The sequence below is a fragment of the Pan paniscus genome, chromosome 3 (genome assembly GCF_029289425.2).
Source record: "Pan paniscus chromosome 3, NHGRI_mPanPan1-v2.0_pri, whole genome shotgun sequence".
In the NCBI taxonomy this organism is placed as follows: domain Eukaryota; kingdom Metazoa; phylum Chordata; class Mammalia; order Primates; family Hominidae; genus Pan; species Pan paniscus.
This window is the reverse complement of record NC_073252.2, coordinates 125,954,757-125,979,038: the sequence shown is the minus strand read 5'-3', so window position 1 is coordinate 125,979,038 and position 24,282 is coordinate 125,954,757. Positions and strand designations below refer to the sequence as shown.

Genomic DNA, 24,282 nt, shown 5'->3' with positions numbered 1-24,282 from the left:
TGGCCGGGCACGGTAGCTCATCATGCCTGTAATTCAAGCACTTTAGGAGGCCGAGGAAGGTGGATCACTTGAGACCAGGAGTTCAAGATCAGCCTGGTCAACATGGTGAAACCCCATCTCTACAATTAAAAAAAAAAAGTAATGAGAAATATTAATGACATCAGAAAATGTTCAACTCCATTAAGTGACAAATGCAGGTTATAACACTATATATAGCCTGACACCAATTTTGGTTTTTCTTCTTTTTATAACAAGTACTTTATTTTCTTCTTTGTGCTTTTCTAAATTTCCCAATGTACATGTATTACTTTTATAATAAAAATATGATAAAACTACTAATTAATACAAACCACAAAACTCCTGATTATTATATTTTCATTTATAATATACAATTTTCCAATCAAATTTACACTTGTATATTCAGTTGAGTAGAAATATCTGGTTAAATACAGGTTTCAGATGTATGTGTTCAACACAAAAAGGACACTGAGAAAAATTTATGATCATTTCAAGAGACCATTTAAAGCTAATAAGCACGGTTTGGAAATTTCTCACTGAAAAGCTGGAACTACATACCCCATTTAAGAAAAGACTTGAAGATCTATTATTCTAACCCATTGCTTGTTTTGCACCCTCTTTACAATATATCTAAATAAATTTATTTTCTGAATATTCAAATTTGACTATTTCTGCAATTTAAAGCATCAAAATGACCCTCCAAATAGTAAATATTATAAAACTGCTGATTATTAATCATGAGAAATAACTTAATGAAAACCTATTTATAAATTAACAGCCCATCCATCCAAAGAGTATATGTATTTCAATATTATAATTTATAAGAACAAGATATCCAATCTGCTCAAAAAGAAAATACAATTAATTTAGCATATGGAAACCACTTGCTTTTGCCAATACAACAAAATATCTGTAAATTATGTAGTGCTCAATAAAGTGGATGTAAGCTTATAATTGAAACTTCATTCACAAAAAAAAAATGGTCTTTTACTAGCAAAACTGAATATTACAGCTTTTCAACTATATTCTAAATAAAAATAATTAAAAATCAATTCAAAAAATTCAGAATAAGTGCTTTATTTTTTTAAATCTCACAAAAACTGAAACTACCATTTACATCAGTTGTAATAGCAATAAAAATTAGAAATCAATTTGCTATAACTCTTGAAAACATTTATAAAAACAAAATTAAACAAAAAATAAACAAAAAGGTAAAACTAAGTATTCATTTTAAATTAAAGATAATCTGACTCCTTATAACATACCCACTTGCAGATGTATAAATAGCAGATGCATTCAAAACAGTGCAAGATTTAATTAATTTAGGACAATATTCCAATCAATCCCAATGCAGGTTTTAAATTACTCGTGCACGTTTATATAGAATCATAAAAATAAAACTCTAATATGTAATCAGCTTATAGCCAATTCAGAAAACTCCACACCAATACAACAACTGTGGAAATCATGAGATATGACTGGGAGGAGAAAAGCAAAACCTAGCATCAAAACTGCATATACTCATTGTAACTACAATCTTACTATATATTCCTACTTTTGTTTTAAAAAAAGTTTTCTTTAAACTATATGTCTCAAAGGGATACTAAATGTATAATTTCATATTCGTTTTTGAATTTAAAAAACATATACGTAATCCTCCTTTGTTTTGGTAAGTTCAAATATGAATTGACAGTGGGGTAATTGGATTGTGGATTCTTTAAGAAAGCTCTAAGAAGAGAATACAACATACTATATCTTCTTTAAGAAGTATGAGCTGAAATGTTAGGCATTCCTTGTATTGTTTTTTAAATGTATTTAAGGAATGCTGTTTTTGTAAAACCATGGCTTTGAAAAAGAAATCTGAGATCAAAATACATTACTAGAAGATCTCTATAAAAGGTCACCAAGATTATCCTTGTTTGTGAAATCAGGGAAAACATTTTTAGAATTTTTCTTGTTAGAAAAAATGCTACCACTTTTCTTTCTTTTTCTTCTTTCTTATTATCACAATTAAACACCAAGATTTTCCCCAAATAAATACTGATGTAAATGTTGACTTCAAGGACAAAGAACTTTCATAAGAGTCTATTTCTCAGGCATTTCACCATTTCTTGAGACCACAGGACACAGGCAGCACTGTTTAATGTGAATTGTCACTGGACTCCGGTGAAGTATTCCTTCTGGGAGAGTTTATTGGTACCTGAAGCTCACTGGTAGATGTAGGTTTAGCAGCATTTGGTGGCTTTGTAGAGGAATTAGGTGGAAGTCTATGACGATAACTCTCCTCACCAGAAGTAGAGGAATGTCTTTTTCTTCCAAATTCATCACTAATAGGGGGCTGCAAATGATGAAAGGCAACACCGTTGACAATTTTACTGTTTTTCCTCCCTTCAGAATCTAAGGCTAGACTTTTCCCCAAAAAAGTAAGTTAAATGGACACTTCAGTAGAATTTTTTTTTTTTTTTTTTCTGATGGAGTCTCATTCTGTCACCCAGGCTGGAGTGCAGTGGCGCGATCTCGGGTCACTGCAAGCTCCGCCTCCCGGGTTCACGCCATTCTCCCGCCTCACAGATTGTATTAGTATAACAAAAACTTAACAGCAACTTAAGGTACTAAACTTAAATTTCCTTCCTAACTAAATCAGCCTACTAGTATTTGCTCATTCTTTTACTCAATGTATGTTTGTGGTTTTTGTTTTTTGTTTTTGAGACGGAGTCTCACTCTGTAGCCCGAGTGTTTTGTTTGTTTGTTTTTGTTTTTGTTTTGAGACAGAGTCTCACTCTGTAGCCCAAGCTGATGTGCAGTGGTGCCACATCGGCTCACTGGAATCTTTGCCTTTGGGGTTCAAGCGATTCTCCTGCCTCAGCCTCCCAAGTAGCTGGGACTAGAGGTGCAAGCCACCACACCCGGTTAATTTTTTTGTATTTTTAGTAGAGACGGGGTTTCACCATGTTGCCCTGGGTGGTCTCAAACTCCTAAGCTCAGGCGATCCACCCGCCTCGGCCTCCCAAAGTGCTGAGATTACAGGCGTGAGCCACCATGCCTGGCCTCAACATATGTTTACTAAGCTTCTCTCATTTTTTAGGGCCTGAGCTATCTGATGGGGCATAAGTATAAGGCTGGGTTCCTTGGCTCCAAGAAAATGTTTCAGCGAGGCTATTTGCCTTCTTTATTCAATTTCGTCAACTGTAAAGGATTTGTATTTCCAGTCTCTTTCTCAATCCTAAACTCCTATTCCAGGCTTGCTTAAGTGAAAATGTTTAAATAACAGATAAATGAAAGCAGTAGGGGAATAAAAGAGATGCCAAGTTAAATTATCGTTAGCAAGTTTGAAGGTTTATCTAGAATTCCTATGATGAGACTGGAGAATATTATTGATGGCACCAAATTTAAACATCTTCAAACGTTTAAGTACCCAGTGAAAAGGTATCCTGCATTCAAAAAAAGTCAGCTTTTTATGCCTTTCCAGTTACCAAGATTTGGGAGCCCAGAACTGGACACCAATGAACTAGTATTTTTATGTGGAGCTAAATTAAGATAGTAACCTCCTCATCCAATCTTCCGTTGTACTTAAAGGAGGAGGCCTGAATTCTTAGCTTATGTTCAGATGGGGCAAGAGTCTCAAATATAGAGCAAAGATGTCTTTGTGACAGAACTGGCTAGGCCACTCTAGAAAAATAGCTCTTAATTCCAGAGACAGGCACTTTTATTAACCCTATCCCTGGGTCATCAAGTCCATTTACACAAAACTGCAAGACAAATTACAACACAAAGCAGAGATGATGAACCTAGCCTTCCTTTTACTTCTTTCCTATTTTTAAATTTAAAATTTTTCTTCTTCCCTTTTTTTTTTGAGACAGAGTCTCATTCTGTTGCCTAGGCTGGAGTGCAGTGGCACAATCTCTACCCACTGCAACCTCCACCTCCCAGGTTCAAGCAATTCTTGTGCCTCAGCCTCCTGAGTAGCAGGGATTACACACGTGCACCATCACACCCAGCTAATTTTTGTATTTTTAGTAGAGACAGAGTTTTGCCATGTTGACCAGGCTGGTCTTGAACTCCTGGCATCAGGTGATCCACCTGCCTCGGCCTCCCAAAGTGCTGGAATTACAGGTGTGAGCCACCACACCCAGCCTTTTTCCTTTATTTTTTATTTATCTTCTTCCTCCTTTTCCTCTATCTTCTTACATTCGTGACATTTTTTAATGCTTTTCTTTTCCTCTTGAAATCAAATGGATAAAGCCTATATAAGTTCAACCTTCCACCAAAGGTGATGAGAAGAACCCATGAGAGTGGACATCGTTATAAGATGGCAGCAAAAGGACCTTGTCTGGCTGACTCAGCTAAAAGACACCACTCTTGTGCTTGCACACATGCACACAACATTCTCTCCTTAATTTTATTATGCAGGTACCCTAAATCCATATCAGCACATGTTACAGGAATTATATGGATAAAAGATCATTAAAAAGTGAAAAGTTTTCACATTGCTAGTGACAAATTAGCATATCAGGTAAAAATTAATAAATCTAGAAAATGTTTAATTATAGCAGCATATGAAAATTAAATTGAATTAACAATTGCACTGTGGTTATACAAGATGTTAACATTTGCGAAATCTGAGTGAACAGAGTATATGGGAATTCTCTGAACTATTTTTATATCTATTTCAAAGTTTAATTTTAAAACTAAAAAGTTAAAAAATAAAAATTACAAAATTAAAGCTTAAAAAGTCACTGATAAGAGACTGAAATATATGGATAATAAAAAGAATAGAGGAAATGACTTAAAACTTACATCAACACGGAAGTCTTCTAACCTCTTAAAACTACAGAGGTATTCCTGAAGTTTTGGGTCAATAGACTGTGTCTTAGATTGAGAATATTTCAAATAAGCCCAAAACTTTTCTAGTCCATACAGCTGACCTAATAACAAAGAAGAATATACATTATAAATTATATGAAATTTTAAAAATTATTCATATTAAATATAATCCTATCAGCAATAAACAATTTATCTTCCAATATATGCTTACTCTAGATCTTGAGAATAAGACGTGTAATGAATTAACCAATAATGGCAGCTAATATTTATTGAGCATTTGCTATGTAACAAGTATTAAGTGCTTTATTATGCATCAAACTAATTTGAACCATATACAACCCAAAAGATGGGTGTTCTCATATATGTTACAGATGAGAAAACTGAGGCTAGCAAGGGTAGGCAATTTATCCACAGTCACATAGCTTCTAAATAGTGGAAAGGGAATTTGCACCTAGCAGTCTGGCCCAGAGCCTGCACTCTTAACCACTGTGCTATTTCTGCCTTTCCAAGCTTACCTGCTGATGTTGCATAGAATTTTCATGTAACGGAACATCAGTGAGTAGCCACGTTTGTCAAAGGGATAATGACAAAATATACCTCCATAAAAGAAAGACTTGAGAGTAGTTACTTTCCAACACCTCCCAGGAAAGGCCTTCTTACTACCTGGTGCCCCATCCTTCATCAAGAAACACAATAATAGCATGAAGATCTTAAATGGTTTGCCCTGAAGAAAAAAACTATGAACTCCTTCCCTATTTACTGACAGACTCAGGTTTACAATTTCCAATTAGAGTACAAGTTTTCTGATGTTATTGTTACCAGATTCGTAGTCTTTTTTGGTTTCTTCTTGGAAATCCTGAAAAATTTCTCGCCTGAATTTTTTTTCCAGTCCATAACTATAAAACCTGAACAGACATTCTAACCCATACCTATAAAGAGAAAATAAAAGGTTTATAATAAAATACAATATCTCTATAGTTAGTAACATCAATATAAGCAAACATGGCACAAATAATCCTAAACAAAAAATAAAATTTTAGCATTCAGATTTTTAAATTATTTTTGAGACAGAGTCTCACTCTTGTTGCTCAGGCTGGAGTGCAATGGTGCGACCTCGGCTCACTGCAACCTCCGCCTCCTGGGTTCAAGTGATTCTCCTGCCTCAGCCTCCCAAGTAGCTGGGATTACAGGCGCCTGCCACCACGTCTGGCTAATTTTTGTATTTTTAGTAGAGATGGGGTTTCACCATGTTGGCCAGGCTGGTCTTGAACTCCTAATGTCATGTGATCCACCTACCTCGGCCTCCCAAAGTGCTGGGATTACAGGCATGAGCCACCACACCTGGCCTCTTTAAGCCATTTTAAAATGTACAATTAAGCTACCATTGACTATAGTCACCCTATTATGCTATCAAATAGTAGGTCTTACTCATTCTTTCCAACCATTTTTTTTTTTGTACCCAAAACCAGAATCTTTGAGGTGAAGCCTCGGTATCTCTCTTTGTTTCTGGAGAAGTAAGTTTCTGGTTTTTATCAAGTAAATCATATTTTAGAGGAATATAGAAATTCTTAGATTATTGATAAAGGATGACAATACAACATTTATATTGAATAGGCAATATTTGGATTTTTACTCTTATTTCTTAGCAAACTATTCCAAAGACCAAAAGTATGACATTAATAACACAACCCAAATACACAGCATAACTGCTGGAGTGAAGGACAAAGGCAAATGATCAGCCTTCTCAGTTGTCATTTACTCATTTACCACTAACTGCAAGACAGCTCAGAGGAGTAGAAAACCTAGAGGCTTAGAACCAGAAAGAACTATATTTGAATCATGGGCTTGTAATTATATCACTGAAAATTGAGTCAATTAGATCCTATTTTTCAAAAATAGATATTTGTAAACCCTCTAGACCAGAGCTAACACATTGAAGAGATGTAAGCGATGTTAGCTCTCTCCCTCCTTCCTGTAATCACATTATTACTACTTTCAACCAATGGACAGAATTAGTAACAATTCCCTAATGACAATAATCATCTGGCCGGCCACAGTGGCTCACACCTGTAATCCTAGCACTTTGGGAGGCCGAGGTGGGTGGATCACTTGAGGTCAGGTGTTCAAGACCAGCCTGGCCAATATGGTAAAACCCCATTTCTACTAAAAATACAAAAATTAGCCAGGTGTGGTGGTGGGCACCTGTGATGCCAGCTACTTACGAGGCTGAGGCAGAAGAATTGCTTGAACCCAGGAGGCAGAGGTTGCAGTGAGCCAAGATCGCGACACTGCACTCCAGCCTAGGCAACAGTGTGACTTTGTCTCAAAGAAAAAAAGAAAGGAAGGGAGGGAGGGAGGAAAAAGAAAAGAAAAGAGGGAGGGAGGGAGGGAGAGAGGGAATCATTTGTCAAGCACTTACTATACATAAGTTAATGTGTTAAGCCCTTTAAATGCTTTGTGTAATCTTCACAATAACCCCATGAGAGAGTATCTATCATAATTTAACCTTTTTTTTGTTGAGACAGAGTCTTGTTCAGTCACCCAGACTGAAGTGCAGTAGCGCAACCTTGACTCACTGCAACCTCCTCCTCCCAGGCTCAAGCAGTTCTCATGTTTCAGCCTCCCAAGCAGCTATAAGCACAGGCCACCACGCCAAGCTAATTTTTGTATTTTTAGAAGAGACGGGGTTTTGCCACGTTGGCCAGGCTAGTCTCGAACTCCTGGCTTCAGTGATCTGCCTGCCTCGGCCTCCCAAAGTGCAGGGATTACAGGTGTGAGCCACCATGCCTGGCTTAACCTACTTTTTATAAAGAACCTAAAGCCTGGTGGGATTATAATCTGCCAAGGCCACAGTAAATTAATGGCTGCAACTCAAACATAGTCCTGATTTCAAGGACTTCAGGTGCTTAACCACTACTTCCTAAGAAGTAGCTAATACAGTCTAGTGGTAAATACTGCAGAAACAGAACCAAAGGTAGGAAACTGTGTTACAAAGGTATTAGAAACATACACAGAGGTATGTGTATAGGAACACAGAAGAGGAACTCCCAACCTAGACTTGGGTGGAAATGGAATCAGAGAAGTTATCAGAAAGTCTTAAGGAACAAACAGAAATTGCATAAATAGCAAAATAGTCTGAGATCAATTAAAACAATGGCTTTCAAACTTTTCTGACTAGGTCCAATACCATGAAAAATATTTTACCTTATAACTAAATCAATATGCACGTCTCTATATGTGTGTACATAAAAAGATATATGTTTTGCAAAACAGTTATTAAATTTGTATGTATATGGGTATGAATTAAATTCATATGTATGAATTACTATGCTCAGTGCAGTCTGGTATTTTCTACTGTATTTTTTAAAGCATGTTAGAACCACTCAATTGATTTTACAATTGACGAATAGGTAGCAAACCACAGTTTGAATAAGAACAATGAGATTAGGAATGGCAAATTTTGCTTTTTATGCCAACTCTGGTAAACTGGCAGTAGCTATTAAAGTCATAAGGAAGAGTATAAATCTTAAAAGTGTGGTAAGAAAGAACATAAAACATAACTGGGATTGATTAGAGGTATCAGTAATAGAGGAAAAAGAAATAGAAGTACACCTGCCATGGATCTGCTGTTCCTGATATAGATAACAGATAAAAATTAAACGGGCTTTGTTTTTACATAAGTCAACACAAAGAAATTTTTGTGATTTTAATCAGAAAAATGTATTTGTAGCACACCTTGTATTCTTCTCAAAGATCACAATATCTGGTAAACAATATATTCTTATTTGATATTTACAAGAGGAATCCATTTTCAGAACTTAAAGAAGGGTAAGTTTAGGTAAATATGATTGAATGAAAAATCATCTTTTTCCCTTCTCTCCATCTCTTGTTCCTTTCTCCTTTTCCCCATGAATAAATAGCCTTCATGAGTCCACGCCATGTTCCTTCTTACCCTCTTTGTCTGCCCTCACTCAGCCCTACAGGCACTCTCAAGACTTTCTGTGAACATTTCTGAAGGAAGCAAGGTCTGAGCTGGGACAAAAAGAATAGGATTTAGAAAAGCACAGGGAGGACGAAGAGAAGTAGAAGCGAAGTTAAGAACATGCACAGATGTCCAGAGGCTAGAGAGCTTGGTTCATTTGAAGAATATGTAGTTCAGTATCACTGTTGCCCAGAGTACTACAGGACTAGCGGGGAAAAAATTAGACAAGGTGAGTCAAAGGACATATTGTGAGAGGCCTTGCTTTTTCTTTTCTCAAAGAATCTTAAGAACTGGGTTGGCTCTAAGCACATATCAACTGGGGTATGTATATGTACATGCAAGGGAAGTCTGTAATGGTGGGAGCATGGGAGAGAAAAGTTTTGTAATTTCATTCAGCCCTTCTGCCAGCCTCTAAGATGGTTCCTAATGATCCCATCTCTTGGTATTAACAACCTTGTGTAGTACCCTCCTATACTGTACCAGGACTGGTCTGTATGGACAATACAATATGGCAGAAATAATGGTATGCCACTTCCAAGTGCAAGTTGTATAAAATACTGAGGCTTCCATTTTGGAAGCTCTACTCATTCAGGGTGAAACCATATTGTAAAATGCCCTAGGGAAGGTCAGTGTGGCAAGGAACTGAAGCCTCCTGCCAAGAGCCATGTGAATGAGCTTGAAAAAGATCCTCCAGCCCAGGCCAAGTCTTCAGAGACCACAGCCCACTTCAACATCTTGGCTGCAAGCTCATGAGAAACCATAAGCCAGAACCACCCAGCTAAGCAGTTTCTGGAGTCTCAACTCTTTGAAGCTGTGAACTAACAAATGTTTATTGTTTTAACCTATGGAGTTTTGGGGTAATTTGCAATGCAGAAATAGAAAACTAATACAGCTCTCCCTCTAGTTATATTGTGCTACTTTCACGGTTCAAAATCAGGCTACTTCAGTACTAGTTTTTAAAATTATTTTCTAAAAACTCCCTCTATCGGATCTACCTGGGTAAAGAAAAAAAGAAGAAGAAAATAATAAAACTCCCTCGAAGTGTAAAAGAAAATATCTGACCTGTAATTTTCTTTTGCATCTTCCCAAGCAAGTTGTCTAAATTCCTCATACATTTTTTTATTGAAGTGATCTCTGAGGAAAAAGGACCAGAAACGAAAGAGGGTATTCATTTCTTGGGACTGACCAATTCCCAAGCGTTTTCTCTCTGAAAAAAGTTAAATATTATTTTATTAAACATACTTTTTAAAGACAAGACAGCAGATGTTATATATAAAATGAAGAAAGCTCAACCATATTAATCCTCAAAGTGTATTTAGGTTTCTTCTAAATAGAGTGGGGATCTCCAACCCCCAGGCCACAGACTGGTACCCTACTGTGAACTGCACATGTGAGGGATCTAGACTGGACACTCCTTAAGAGAATCTAATGCCTGATGATCTGAGGTGGAACAGTTTTATCCAAAACCATCCCCCATGGAAAAATTGTCTTCCATGAAACAGTTCCCTGGTGCCAAAAAGATTGAGGACTGCTGAAACAGCTGACAAATGCTAACCCATTTTTTGACTCACTGCTTAAATTATAAATATCTCTCAATAGCAACAAGAAGAGTATATTAAATTTTTTTTTTCTTTTTTTGAGACAGAGTCTCACTCTGTTGCCCAGGCTGGAGTGCAATGGCACGATTTTGGCTCACTGCAACCTCTGCCTCCCAGGTCCCAGCAATTCTCCTGCCTCAATCTCCTGGGTAGCTGGGATTACAGGCGCCTGCCATCACACCCAGCTAACTTTTGTATTTTTAGTACAGATGGAGTTTCACTATGTTGGCCAGGCTGGTCTCATACTCCTGACCTCAAGTGATCTGCATGCCTCGGCCTCCCAAAGTGCTGAGATTACTGGCATGAGACACCATGCTCGGCCGAGTGTATTAATTTTTATTTCCTAATGTGTCTAAGTTATAAAGTACATGAATAAAGAATATATGTAAACATGTTTAAAGTAAAACTATGTATAGTCTAACAATAAAAGAATATCTTAACCTGATATTAAATGACAACATTTAAATTTTTTAGAATTATATTTTAATTTTAAATATATTAAATAGATAGATAAAGGACAAGCATCTTACCACTTAGGCATCTTCGACGATACTTGTGGTACACTTGTTGGGTAAAGCCATTTTCCTTCAAAAGTTCATGAGAAGGATGCTGGAACTTTGGGAATGAATGAGGAGTACATCCATAACTTCCTGCTAGTGGTGCGCCTTCTGAAGGTGAAGCATTTGAAGTGCTGTTTGAGAAAGGGGAAAAAAGCCTTCAAAATGAAAAATCAAGAACCAAGTATATGAACCAATTTGTACTATTTTTTTCATTATTGGGGGTCTAAGCAGTGGAAAAGACCGTAGTCCCTAAAACTCTCCTAAATTAATGACATACAGATCTGCATATAGTGCTATTGATGTTCAATACACATATGTAAATTCAGAAGCTGATAAAAAGCATGGTCATAAACTCTCAAGCTAACATAGTTTAAGCAGAAGCAGATAACTGAATAGCTCATTCCTCCTCCAAATCATTATTAATTTCATTTAGATTAGTTTTTTATTATGTGGAAACTTTCAACTTATCTTGAATAATTTAGGTTAGTGATGTAAATTGAATACATTGAGATTAGGGATAAAATCTGGCACAAAGATGGGCAATAATTTCATTATCTCAAAGACATACCTGCAATTTTCTTTTTTTCTAAAGGCATCAAAAGTAAGACAGAACCTGCAATTCTCTAAATCAATTCCACTTTTGATCTATCTCCTAAATCTGTCTTTTCCTTCTCATCTGCACTCAAATTCAAATATAGACCTAAATTCAAATTTAGACCTTCCTCTTCTTTCACTTGAATTAACCTCAAATTTAGACCTTCCTCTTCTTTCACTTGAATTAACCAGTCTCTTTGTTTTTCCAAGTGTCCTTTCTCTATCCTGCCACCAAAGTTATCTTCCTAAAACATTTATCTAAATCAGTGGTTCTCAAAGTGGTCTGTGGACTGTTGGAAGGTTCCTAAGAACCTTCTAGAAAGTCTACAAAGTCAAAACTGATTTCATAATAAGACATTGTTGGCCCTTGCCTCTATGTTGACCTTTCTACTGATGGTACAAAAGCAATGGTGTGTAAAACTGATGTGAATTGAGGCAGTGGCACCAAACTTTACTTACTTGTGACTGCATTCTTCATTGTTATGCACTTGCAATTAGAAAAAATAAAACAATTCCAGTTTCAACTTAAAAATATCCTTGATAAAGCCAAAAAATTAACTTTATAAAATCTCACTCATGAGTACATATCTTTTTGTGTGTGACAAACATGAAATGGAAGCTTGTTTTGCAAGATGAAAATGTTCTGGAGATCTGTTTCACAACAATGTGAATATACTGAACACTGCTGAGTTGTACACTTAAGAACTGTTAAGATGGTAAATTTCATGTTATACATTTTTTTACAATTTTTTAAAAATGAGAAGAAAACACAAAGCATTTTTGCAGCATATTAAACTACAGTGGGGCTGGGTGTGGTGGGCTCACGCCTGTAATCCCAGCACTTTGGGAGGCCGAGGTGGGCGGATCACCTGAGGTCAGGAGTTCGAGACCAGCCTGGCCAACATGGTGAAACCCTGTCTCTATAAAAAATACAAAAATTAGCTGGACGTGGTGGCATGTACCTGTAATCCCAGCTACTCGGGAGGCTGAGGCAGGAAAATCACCTGAACCCGGGCAGCGGAGGTTGCAGTGAGCAGAGATCATGCCATTGCACTCCAGCCTAGGTGATGAGCAAAACTCCATCTCAAAAAAAAAAAAAAAAAAAAAAAAAAAAGCTATAATCGTTTTCTTAAAGCAAAGCACTTGTGTGATTAAGTTATAAGGCAAACTAGCAACTTTTTTCATGTTTAACTAAAAGAACAACCAACAAACTATGGTTACTCAGACTTTATTATTTCTCAGTTATTTCCTTGAAAATGAAAAAAAATGAGGTGTTTTTTTTTCTTTCTTTGTTTTTCTTTTTTTTGAGACAGAGTGTCACTCTGTTGCCAGGCTGGAGTGCAGTGGCGCCATCTCGGCTCACTGCAACCTCCACCTCCCGGGTTCAAGCGATTCTCCTGCCTCAGCCTCCTGAGTAGCTGGGACTACAGGCGCCTGCCACCACACCCAACTAATTTGTGTATTTTTAGTAGAGATGGGGTTTCACCATGTTGGCCAGGATGGTCTCGATCTCTTGACCTCGTGATCTGCCCGCCTTGGCCTCCCAAAGTGCTGGGATTACAGGCGTAAGCTACTGCGCCCAGCTGATAAAAAAATGAGTTTTTAATGTCAAGGAAAACAACTGTTTTTTCCAATGATAAAATTTGAGCTTTCAAGCAAAAATGAAAATTTTGGAAATCTTGTATTTGTCACTAAGAGCCTGACAGTTACAACCAATACTTAAAGACTTTTCTAATGAAATAAAAAAGAATTTTAGGAGTTTTTGTGTGTACATGTGTGGTAAAAATATACCTAACATAATATTTATCATTTTAAACACTATTCATAAGTGTATAATTAATAGGCATTAAATATAATCACAATATTCTGTAATCATCACCACTATCTAGACTCAAAATTTTTTCATCATCTCCATCAAAAACTGTACCTGTTAAATAAAAACTACCCCTCTACCCCTCCCTATAGCCCTAGTAACCTCTATTCTACTTTCTGTCTATAAATTTGACTATTCTAGGTACTCCATATAAGTGGGATCGTATAATATTTATCCTTCTGTGTCAACCTTGTTTCATTAAGCATAATGTTTTCAAAGTTCATCCATGTAGCAGCATAAATCAAAATTTCATTCCTTTTTGTGGCTGAATATTTATATTCCATTGTATGTGTTTATCTAATCATTTGTTGTTGGATACTTGCTTATCCAGTCTTTTGTTGAGAATCCCACTTTTTGGCTATCATGAATAATACTGCTACAAACATGGGCATACAATATGTGTTTTCAATACTTTTGATATATAACTAAGAGTGGTATAGCTGATAGAGGTTGCAGTGAGCCGAGATTGCACCACTGCACTCCAGCCTGGGTGACAGAGTGAGACTCCGTGTCCGAAAAAAAAACAAAAAACAAAAATTCCTTCATTTTCAATTTTTTTGGAAGAATTTGAGAAGGATTGATGTTAATTCGTTTTTACTTTTTATTTTTTTGAGACAGGGTCTTGCTCTGTCGCCCAGACTGGAGTGCAGTGGCATGGTCATGGCTCACTGCAGCTTCAACCTCCTGGGTTCAGGCAATCCTCCCACCTCAGCCTCCCAAGTAGCTAAGACTACAGGCAAGTATCACTATGCCTGGCTAATTTTTTGGATTTTTAGTAGAGATGTGGTCTCACCATGTTGTGCAGACTGGGTGTTAATTTTTGGGGGTTTTTTTTTCCCTTTTCTTTTTCTTTCTTTCTTTTTTTTTTTTTTTTTTTTTTGACAGACTCTCACTCTGTTGCCCAGGCTGAAGTGTAGTGACATGATCTCGGCTCACTGTGACATCCGCTTCCCGGGCTCAAGTGATTTTCCTGCCTCAGCCTCCTGAGTAGCTGGGACTACAGGCGCCCACCACCACGCCCAGCTAATTTTTGTATTTTTAGTAGGGACAGGGTTTCACCATATTGGCAAGCTGGTCTCGAACTCCTGACCTTGTGATCCACCTGCCTCGGCCTCACAAAGTGCTGGGATTACAGGCATGAGCCACCACGCCCAGCCCACAGTATTCTCATATCCCTTTTATCTCTGTAAGGTCAACCAGTAGTAATATCCCATTTGTTTGTTTGTTTTTCTGATTCTAGTTATTTGCATCTTCTCTCTTTCTTTGTCAGTCTAGCTAAAGTTTCGTCAATTTTGTTGATCTCTTCAAAGAATCAACTTTTAGTTTCCTTGATTTTCTCTATTATTTTGGGTTTAGTTTGCTCTTCTTTTTCTAGTTCCTTAAAGTATAAAGCTAGGTTGCCGATTTCAGATCTTTTTGCTTTTTTAAATGTAGGCATTTACAGCTATAAACTTCCCTGTCTCTATATGGAATCGGTAGTTTCATTCATGTATTTATTTATTGACTGCAAAGTATGACAGGTACTGAGAAGTTCTTTACATTAAAGAACTTATTGTCTAAAGAAGACATAGAGAAACAATGCATGTAAAATGCTGAGCACAGTGCCTGGAACATTTATTGAAAGCATATAAAAGTGGTAGCTATCATTAAATAAATTCTCCACAATGAATAAATATACCTTACTGGCATACTTATCACAGGGAGCCAGAAGGAAGCAAAGAGGTAGATCAAAATGAGGACTAACAAATAGAAGTTTGAAAACAGTTTTCAAAAGATGGAACAATGAGAGATAAAGAATTCCTCAATCAAAAGGAAAGAACGAAGATAAAATTAATATCGAATACTTAGATTAGTAAAAGAAATGTAGATAACATCGAAGCTCTAACTATAATTACAGCACATGAATCTATGTTACTATCAATAAGCCTAGGACTTACTTTAGCAACATTCAGTAGACTAGGAGCAAATATAATAGAAAGCTGGATTTATTCAGACTGGGATTTGGCAAGATTTCAACAACAAAAAAAAGTCTAGAAGTAATAATCTAGAATTCAATCAAAATGTATAAGACACACAAAAAGAAAAAATAAAATTCAGGAGACAATGAATAGAACCAGACTTACAGATAACTCAGTACTAGCATAATCACAAATGAACTTTAAAATAACCATGATTAATATGTTGAAGACTCTAATGTAAAAGATGAACATTCATGAAGAGATCGAGAATTTCAGCAGAAAAAAAGAAAACTTTATTTTTTTGCGATGGAGTCTCACTCAGTTGCCCAGGTTGGAGTGCAGTGGCCCCATCCCAGCTCACTGCAATTTCCGCCTCCTAGGTTCAAGCGATTCTCCTGCCTCAGCCTCCTGAGTAGTTGGGATTACCGGTGAGCGCCACCACATCCAGCCAAGAACACTTTTTTTTTTTTTTGAGACAGAGTCTTGCTCTGTCGCCCAGGCTGGAGTGCAGTGGCGAGATCTTGGCTCACTGCAAGCTCCGCCTCCTGGGTTCACGCCATTCTCCTGCCTCAGCCTCCCGAGTAGCTGGGACTACAGGCGCCCACCACCACGCCCGGCTAATTTTTGTGTATTTTTAGCAGAGACGGGGTTTCACCGTGTTAGCCAGGATGGTCTCAATCTCCTGACCTCGTGATCCGCCCGCCTCGGCCTCCCAAAGTGTTGGGATTACAGGCGTGAGCCACTGCGACCGGCCAAGAAAACTATTTTTAAAAAGTCAAATGGGGCCGGGCGCGGTGATTCACACTTGTAATCCCAGCATTTTCAGAGGCCGAGGTGGGCAGATCACCTGACAACAGGAGTCCAAGGCTAGCCTGGCCAACACGGTGAAACCCTGTCTCTATTAAAATACAAAAATTAGCCGGGTGTGGTAGCGGGCACCTGTAATCCCAGCTACTTAGGAGGCTGAGGCAGAAGAATCGCTTGAACCCAGGAGGTGGAGGTTGCAGTGAGCTGAGATCGTGCCATTGCACTCCAGCCTGGGCGACATGAGTGAAACTCCGTCTCAATAAATAAATAGTCAAACAGTAATGCAAAATATACACAACACAATATCAGAAATGAATACTTCTTTGATGGACTTATTAGCACACTAGAACAGCTAAGGAAAGAATCAGGAAACCTGAATATAAATCAATCAAAATTATACAAAGTGAAATACAATTTAAAAGGAGTAAGAGGCCAAGCGCAGTGGCTCACGCCTGTAATCCCAGCACTTTGGAAGGCCAAGGCAGGCGGATCTCCTGAGGTCAGGAATTCGCGACTAACTTACCAACATGGTGAAACCTTGTCTCTACTAAAAATACAAAAAATTAGCTGGGCGTGGTGGCTTGCACCTGTAATCCCAGCTACTCAGGAGGCTGAGGCAGGAGAATCGTTTGAACCCAGGAGGCAGGGGTTGCAGTGAGCCAAGATCACTCCATTGCACTCCAGCCTGGGCAACGAGAGCGAAACTCTGTCTCAAAAATAAAAATAAAAATAAAAAAATAAAATAAAAAAGGAGTAGGAGAAAAAGCAGATCAGAGCATCCAACAGCTATGGGTATTATCAAATGATCTAACATATATGTAATTTGAAACCCAGAAGAAGGAAAAAAAGAAAACAGGACAAAAAAATTTATGATGAGTCAAAAATTATTCTAACAATTTAAAAAGCCATAAATCTGAAACCATCAGAGAACCAGAGCAGGATACTTTATAGATGTGTGTATGTGTTTGTGTGTGGGTGTATTAATAACAGGCAAATATCTATTACGAACCTACTAAAGAAATCTCCCAGATTCTCAATGGCATTTAGAAAGTTTTTAATAGATATATATGAAGGATTTAATGTGCTAAACTATCTACTCAAACTATATGTGTGTATGTGTGTACACACGTGCACATATATGTATGTGTATATACATGTACACATAACTGCCTAAAGAAAAATAATAACAAAGTATAGCACAAAGAATGGGGGACTGGGTGTGGTGACTCATAACGGTAATCCCAACACCTTGGGAGGCTAAGGCAGGAGAATTGCTTGAGCCCAGGAGTTCAAGACCAGCCTGAATTACATAGCAAGATCTTGTCGCAACAAAAATTTTTTTAAAAATTAGCCAGCTATTGTGGTGCACACCTGTAGTCCCAGATACTTGAGGTTAAGGTGGGAGGACTGCTTAAGTTCAGGAGTTTGAGACTGCAGTAACCTGAGATTTTGCCACTGCACTCTATCCTGGGTGAAAGATCGAGACTCTGTCTCTAATTAAAAAAAAAAAACAAAGAAACAAACAGAGAAGTGGGGAGAAATAATGAAAGTTTAATGTTGTGAGGTGCTTATACTACACATGAAGTGGGATAAGATTATTTGAAAGTAGACTGTGGTATGTTAAAATGTATAAAGCTGGTCCTCAACTTAAAAGATGGTTTCACTTACGGTTTTTCAGGTTTATGATGGTACAAAAGCAATATGCATTCAGTAAAAACCATAGTTCAAGTACCATACAACCATTCTGTTCTTCAGTTTCAGCAAAGCATTCAATAAATTACATAAGATATTCAACATTTTATTACAAAATAGGCTTTGTATTAGATTTTGCCCAACTATAGGTTAATATAAGTGTTCTGAGCACATTTAAGGTAAGCTAGGCTGAGCCATGATGTTCAGTAGGTTAGGTGTATTAAATGCATTTTCAACTTAAGATATTTTCAAGCTACAAAGGGTTCATCAGGATGTAACCACATCATGATTCAAGGAACAGCTGAATTATACGGGCATATCTCAGAGATATTGCTGGTTCAATTCTAGACCACCACAAAACAGCACATATTGCAAAAAAGCAAGTCACATGAATATTTTGGCTTCCCAGTAAATATAAAAGTTATATTTACATTATACTGTACTCTACCAAGTGTGCAATAGCATTATGACTTAAAAAAAGTACATACCTTAATTTAAAAATACTTTATTGAGACAATGATGTCACCAAAATGGCAGAGTAGAAGCAATCTGGCTTCACTCTCCCACAGAAAGCCAAAAACAAATATCTAGCACAAAGCTTATCATCAGCAATATCCCAGAACTCAAATCTGAGGCTGATACTACCCGTGAGCCACAGAGAATTGAAAAACTCCAAGCAAACAGTAAGAGAAATAGCCTTCTCTTTGCATGACGCCTTTTCCGCAATCTGCCAGGCCCTGTGCATGAAAAATTCCTCCCAGACTCAGCTTCTTCATTGGAAAAAGTTAGATGGAGGAGGACAACCAGCTTTCCCACCATCTTGGGTTCCCTTGCAGGAAAACTGTTCCTGCCTCAACTCATAAGAAGTATAATATCATGAGGGCTAGCAGGGAGAAAAAAAAATCATGAAGGCAGAAAAAGAGGGGAAGCAGGAACAGAAACCCTAGCCCTGAAATTCTCCTCTTTATTTCAGCCAAAAGAGATGCCATATCAGAGTGGCTGTTCAGCAGGACCACACTGTAGGAGGTATGATCCATGAGTTTTCTGGGTACAAACCATTTGCCAGCCTTACCACACAGTTGGGGTAATCCCCTTTGCCACCCCCACCATCTGACAGGCAGTGCTCCAATGTTTGTGAGAGCCAAGGCAAACTTGGGCTTAAGGTGCCATCTAGTGCCCAAAAGGAGGCACTGATATACAATAGTATTAAGGAGACTCACACGCTACTGCAAAGAATCTCTAAGAAAACATACCTTAGAAAGACAAAACAAGCAAGACAGCAAAGACTGGAATAAATAATAAATCCTTTAAAGCAAAGCCACAAATGTACATCCACGAGAAACAACAGCAAACACGGAACTATGACATCCCCAAATGCACAAAGCAAGGAGTCAGGGAGAAGAAAAGCAATGTGTGAGGTCTCAGATCAAGAACAAAATAACAGTTCTACAGACACTCAGCAAAATCCAAGATAACACAGAGAAGCAATTAAATTTATCAGAGAAATGTAACACAAAGAGATTGAAATTAAAAAAAAAATCCTGGAACTCAGAAATATGTTTTCTGAAAAATGGATTACAGGCTCTCACATTGCAAGAAACAATCAGTGAGCTCAAATACAGCCTATTGGAAAATACAGTCAGAGGAGAAAAAAAAAGGAATGAAGAACACCTGCAAGATATAAAGAATAATCTCAAAAGAACAAATGTAAGAGCCACTGGCATTCAATGATGAGTTAAGAGCAAGGAGTAGTAAGCTTATTCAAAGAAATAACAGAAAACATTCCAAATCTAAAGAAAGATATAAATATCTAGGTACAGAAGGTCAGAAATTACCAAATATATTTTTATTAGTCCATTTTCACTCTGCTATAAATAATACCTGAGGCTGGGTAATTTATGAGGGAAAGTGGTTTAATTGACTCAGTTCCACATGGCTGGGGAGGCTTCAGGAAACTTACAATCATGGTGGGAGGGGAAGCAGGCACCCTTACACTGCAGCAGGTGAGACAGAGTATGTGTGAAGGAGAAACCGTCAAACACTTATAAAACCATCAGATCTTGTGAGAACTCACTCACTATCACAAGAACGGCATGGGATAACTGCCCCCATGATCCAATCACCTCCTACCAGGTCCCTCCCTTGACACATGGGGATTATGGGAATTACAATTCGAGATGAGACGGGTGGGAACACAAAGCCAAACCATATCAATATTCAATCCAAATAAGAGTATCCCAAGGCAAATAATAATCAAACCTGAAAATGTCAAGGACAAAGAGAAGATCCTTAAAACAGCAAGAGAAAAAAAATAAAAGAACATATAAAAGAGCTCTGATTTTTTTGGAAAGAGACTTTTCAACAGAAACCAAACAGGCCATGAGGGAGTTAAGTGACACATTCAAAGTGCTACAGGATAAATGGAAACAAAAACAAAACCTGCCAACCAACTATGCTGTACCCAGCAAAGTTTTCCTTCAAACAGGAAGGAGATATAAAGTCTTTCCTACACAAAAGCTAAGGGAATTCATCACTACTAGACCCATCTTTTGAGAAATGCTAAAGGGAGTTCTTTAATTTGAAAGAAAACAAACTTTGATGTGCAAAACCAAAAATGTTTGAAGGTATAAAACTCACTGGTAAAAGTAGACAAATTCAGAATGCTCTAATGCAGTAATTGTTACATGTAATCCATTCATATCTCTAATATGAAGACTAAAAGACAAATCTACTGAAAATATTAACAGCAACCTGTTAAGAGATAGGGAAGACAAATAGATGTAAATTAAGACAACAAAATGTCAAAATGTGGGAGGATGGAGTTAAAGTGTAGAGTTTTTTAGTTTTTCCCTTGATTCTTTCCTTTTCTTTGTGATCAAAGTTAAGTTGTCATATGTTTAAAATAACTTATAGCTATAGCTTTGGTAAGCCTCATGGTAACCACAAAGCAAAGACTTATGATAGATACACTAAAAATAAAAAGCAATGAATTAAAACATACTCCCAGAGAAAAACCACTTAATCACAAACAAAGGCAGTAAGAAGGAAGTAAGGGAGGAGTTACAAAACAACCAGAAACCAAGTAATGACATACTGCGTAGTAAGTCCTTATCTATCAATAATAATACTGAACGTAAATGAACTAAATTCTCCAACCAAAAAATATAAGCATGGCTGAGTGAAAAACTTTTAGAAACAAGATCCAACTATATATTGCCTACAAGAAACTCAAATCACCTATAAAGACACACATAGTCTGAAAATGAAGAATGGAAAAAGACATTCCACACAAATGGAAGCAAAAAAAAAAAAAAAAAAGTAGCCATACTTGTATCAAACAAAATAGAACAAGTGAAAGTCTGTAAAAAAAAAAAAAAAAGGACACAGAAGGTCACTGTATGATGATAAAGGAAGGGATCAATTCAGCAAGAGGCTGTAACAATTTATAAATATATGCACCCAATTCTGGAGCACCCAGATATATTAAGTAAACATTAATAAATCTAGAGGAGAGATAGACTATAATACAAATAATAGCAGGGGGCTTCAACACCCATCTCTCAATAATGGACAGATCATCCAGACAGAAAATCAACAAAGATACAATGAAGTTAAACTACACCTAGGCCAACTGGACCTAGTGACATTTATAGAACATTTCACCTACTACTGCAGAATACACATTCTTCTCATTAGCACATCGAACATTCTCCAGGATAAAACATATGTTAGGCTACAAAACATGTCTCAACAAATTTAAAAAAGTCAAAATCATATCAAGTATCTTTTCTGGCTACAACAGAATAAAAATAGAAATCAATAACATGAAGAATTTTGGAATCTACACAAACGTGGAAATTAAACAACATGCTCCTGAATGATCAACAGATTAATAAAGAAATTAAGAAGAAAACTTCAAAATGTCTTCAAACAAATGCAAATGGAAACGTAACTTTCCAAAACCTATGAGATACAGCATAGCAGTACTAAGAGAGAAGTTTATAGCAATAAATGCCTACATCAAAAAAGTAGGTTTCAAATAAGCAACCTAACGATGTACTTAAAAGAACTAGAAAAGAACAAATCAAACCCAAAATTAGTAGAAAGAAACAATAAAGATCAAGGCAGAAATAAATAAAATTGAGACTAAAACAAGTACAAAAAATCAATGAAATGAAAAGTTGGTTTTTTGAAAAGATAAACAAAATCAACAAACCTTCAGCTAGATGTATTAGGCTGTTCTCACATTACTATAAAGAAATACCTGGCCAGGCGCAGTGGCTCATGCCTGTAATCCCAGCACTTTGGGAGACCAAGGCAGGGGGATGACCTGAGGTCGGGAGTTCAAGACCAGCCTGACCAACATGGAGAAACCCCATCTCTACTAAAAATACAAAAATTACCCAGACATGGTGGTGCATGCCTGTAATCCCAGCTACTCAGGAGGCTGAAGCAGGAGAATCACTTGAACCCGGGAGGCGGAGGTTGCAGTGAGCTGAAATCACGCCACTGCACTTCAGCCTGGGCAACAAGAGCAAAACTCCACCTCAAAAAAAAAAAAAAATACCCGAGACTGGGTAAATTATAGAGGAAAGAGGTTTAATTGGCTCATGGTTCTGTAGGCAGTACAGCATGATGCTGGCTCAGCTTCTAGGGAGGCCTTAGGAAAACTTACAATCCTGGTGGAAGGCAGGGGGAGCAGCACTTCACATAGCTGGAGCAGGAGGAACAGAGACAGTGGAGGTGCCACACTTTTAAACAACCAGATCTCACAACTCACTATCACAATGACAACTCTAAGGCAGATGGTGTTAAACCATGAGAAACTGCCCCGGTGATCCAATCACCTCCCACCAGGCCCCACCTCCAATACTGGGGATTACAATTGAACATGAGATTTGGGTGGGGACATAGATCCAAACCATATAATTCTACCCTGGCCCCTGCCAAATCTCATGTCCTTCTCACATTGCAAAATCTAGTCATGTCTTCCCAACAATCCCCCAAAGTCTTAACTCATTCTAGCATTAACTCAAAAGTCCAAAGTCTCATTTGAGACAAGGCTAGTCCCTTCCACCTATGAGCCTGTAAAATCAAAAACAAGGTAGGTACTTCCAAGATACAATGGAGGTATAGGCCTTGGGTAAATACACAAAAGGAAGAAATAGCCCAAAAGAAAGGGGCTACAGGCTGCATGCAAGTCCAAAGCCCAGAAGGGCAATCACTAAATCTTAAAGTTCCAAAATAATATCCTTTGACTCCATATGTTACATCCAGGGTATGCTGGTGCAAGGGGTGGGCTCACAAAGCCTTGGGCAGCTCCATGCCTATGGCTTTCCAGGGTTTAGCCCACATGGCTGCTCTTAAGGGCTGGCACTGAGTGCCTGTGGCTTTTCGAGGCTGAGGATGCAGGCTGCTAGTGGATCTACCATTCTGGGGTCTGGAGGACAGTGGCCCTCTTCTCAAAGCTTCACTAGGCAGTGCCCCAGTGGGGAGTCTGTATGAGGGATCCAACCCCACATTTCCTCTCTGCACTGTCCTTGTAGAGGTTCTCCATGAGGGCTCTGCCCCTACAGCAGGCTTTAGTCTAGACATCCAGGATTTTCCATACATCCTCTGAAAGATAGGCAGAGGCTCCCAAGCCTCAACTCTTGCATTCTGTGCACCACCTGCAGGCTTAATACCACATGAAACCTGCCAAGGTTTATGGTTTGCACCCTCTGAAGCAGCAGCCCCAAGCTGTATCTGGACCCCTTTTAGCCATGCTACAGCTGGAGCAGCTGGAATGCAGGGAGCAGTTTCCCAAGGTTGCACAGGGCCCCATTCTGTCCTCCTAGGCCTCTGGTCCTGCGGCGGGAGGTCTCTAAAATGCCTACAAGGTGTTTTTCTCATTGTCTTAGACATGAGCACTTGGCCTTTCCTCTAAGATCTGGAATAACACAAGGTTGTCCACTTTACCACTTTAATTGAACATAGTACTGTAAGTCCTAGCAAGAGCAATTAGGCAAGAGAAAGAGCATCCACACTGGAAAAGAAGAAGTCAAATTATCCTTGCCTGCAGATGATCTGATATTATATTTAGAAAAATCTAAAGACTCCACCAAAAATCTAGGTCAATTCAGTAAAGTTGCACAATACAAAATCAATATACAAAAAAACAGTAGCATTTATATATGCCAAAAGCAAACACACTGAAAAAGAAATCAAGACAGCTACAAAAATACATAAAGTATCTAGGTATAAGTGTAACCAAAGTGAAAGATCTCTACAAAGAAAACTAAAAAACACAGATGAAAGAAATTAAAGAGGTCACACAAAAAAAGGGAATGATAGCACATGCTCATGGATTGGAAAAATTAACATTGTTAAAATCTCA

The 24,282-nt window shown here is 37.8% G+C and overlaps 1 protein-coding gene across 9 annotated transcripts in view; it reads right to left on the bottom strand.

Annotated features, from left to right (window-relative positions):
* Positions 1-1,079: 1,079 nt before the first annotated feature.
* Positions 1,080-24,282, bottom strand: part of LARP1B (La ribonucleoprotein 1B) — a 146,906-nt gene continuing 123,703 nt past the window's right edge. For all 9 annotated transcript variants that reach the window (XM_055111823.2, XM_057302155.2, XM_063603897.1 and 6 more), the window contains 5 exons: positions 10,953-11,113; positions 9,887-10,031; positions 5,662-5,771; positions 4,816-4,943; positions 1,080-2,356 (listed from right to left, as the gene is read on the bottom strand). In XM_055111823.2, coding sequence (XP_054967798.1) covers positions 2,159-2,356; positions 4,816-4,943; positions 5,662-5,771; positions 9,887-10,031; positions 10,953-11,113 — 742 coding nt within the window. In that variant the 3' untranslated portion in view covers positions 1,080-2,158. The remainder of the gene's footprint in view (positions 2,357-4,815; positions 4,944-5,661; positions 5,772-9,886; positions 10,032-10,952; positions 11,114-24,282) is intronic.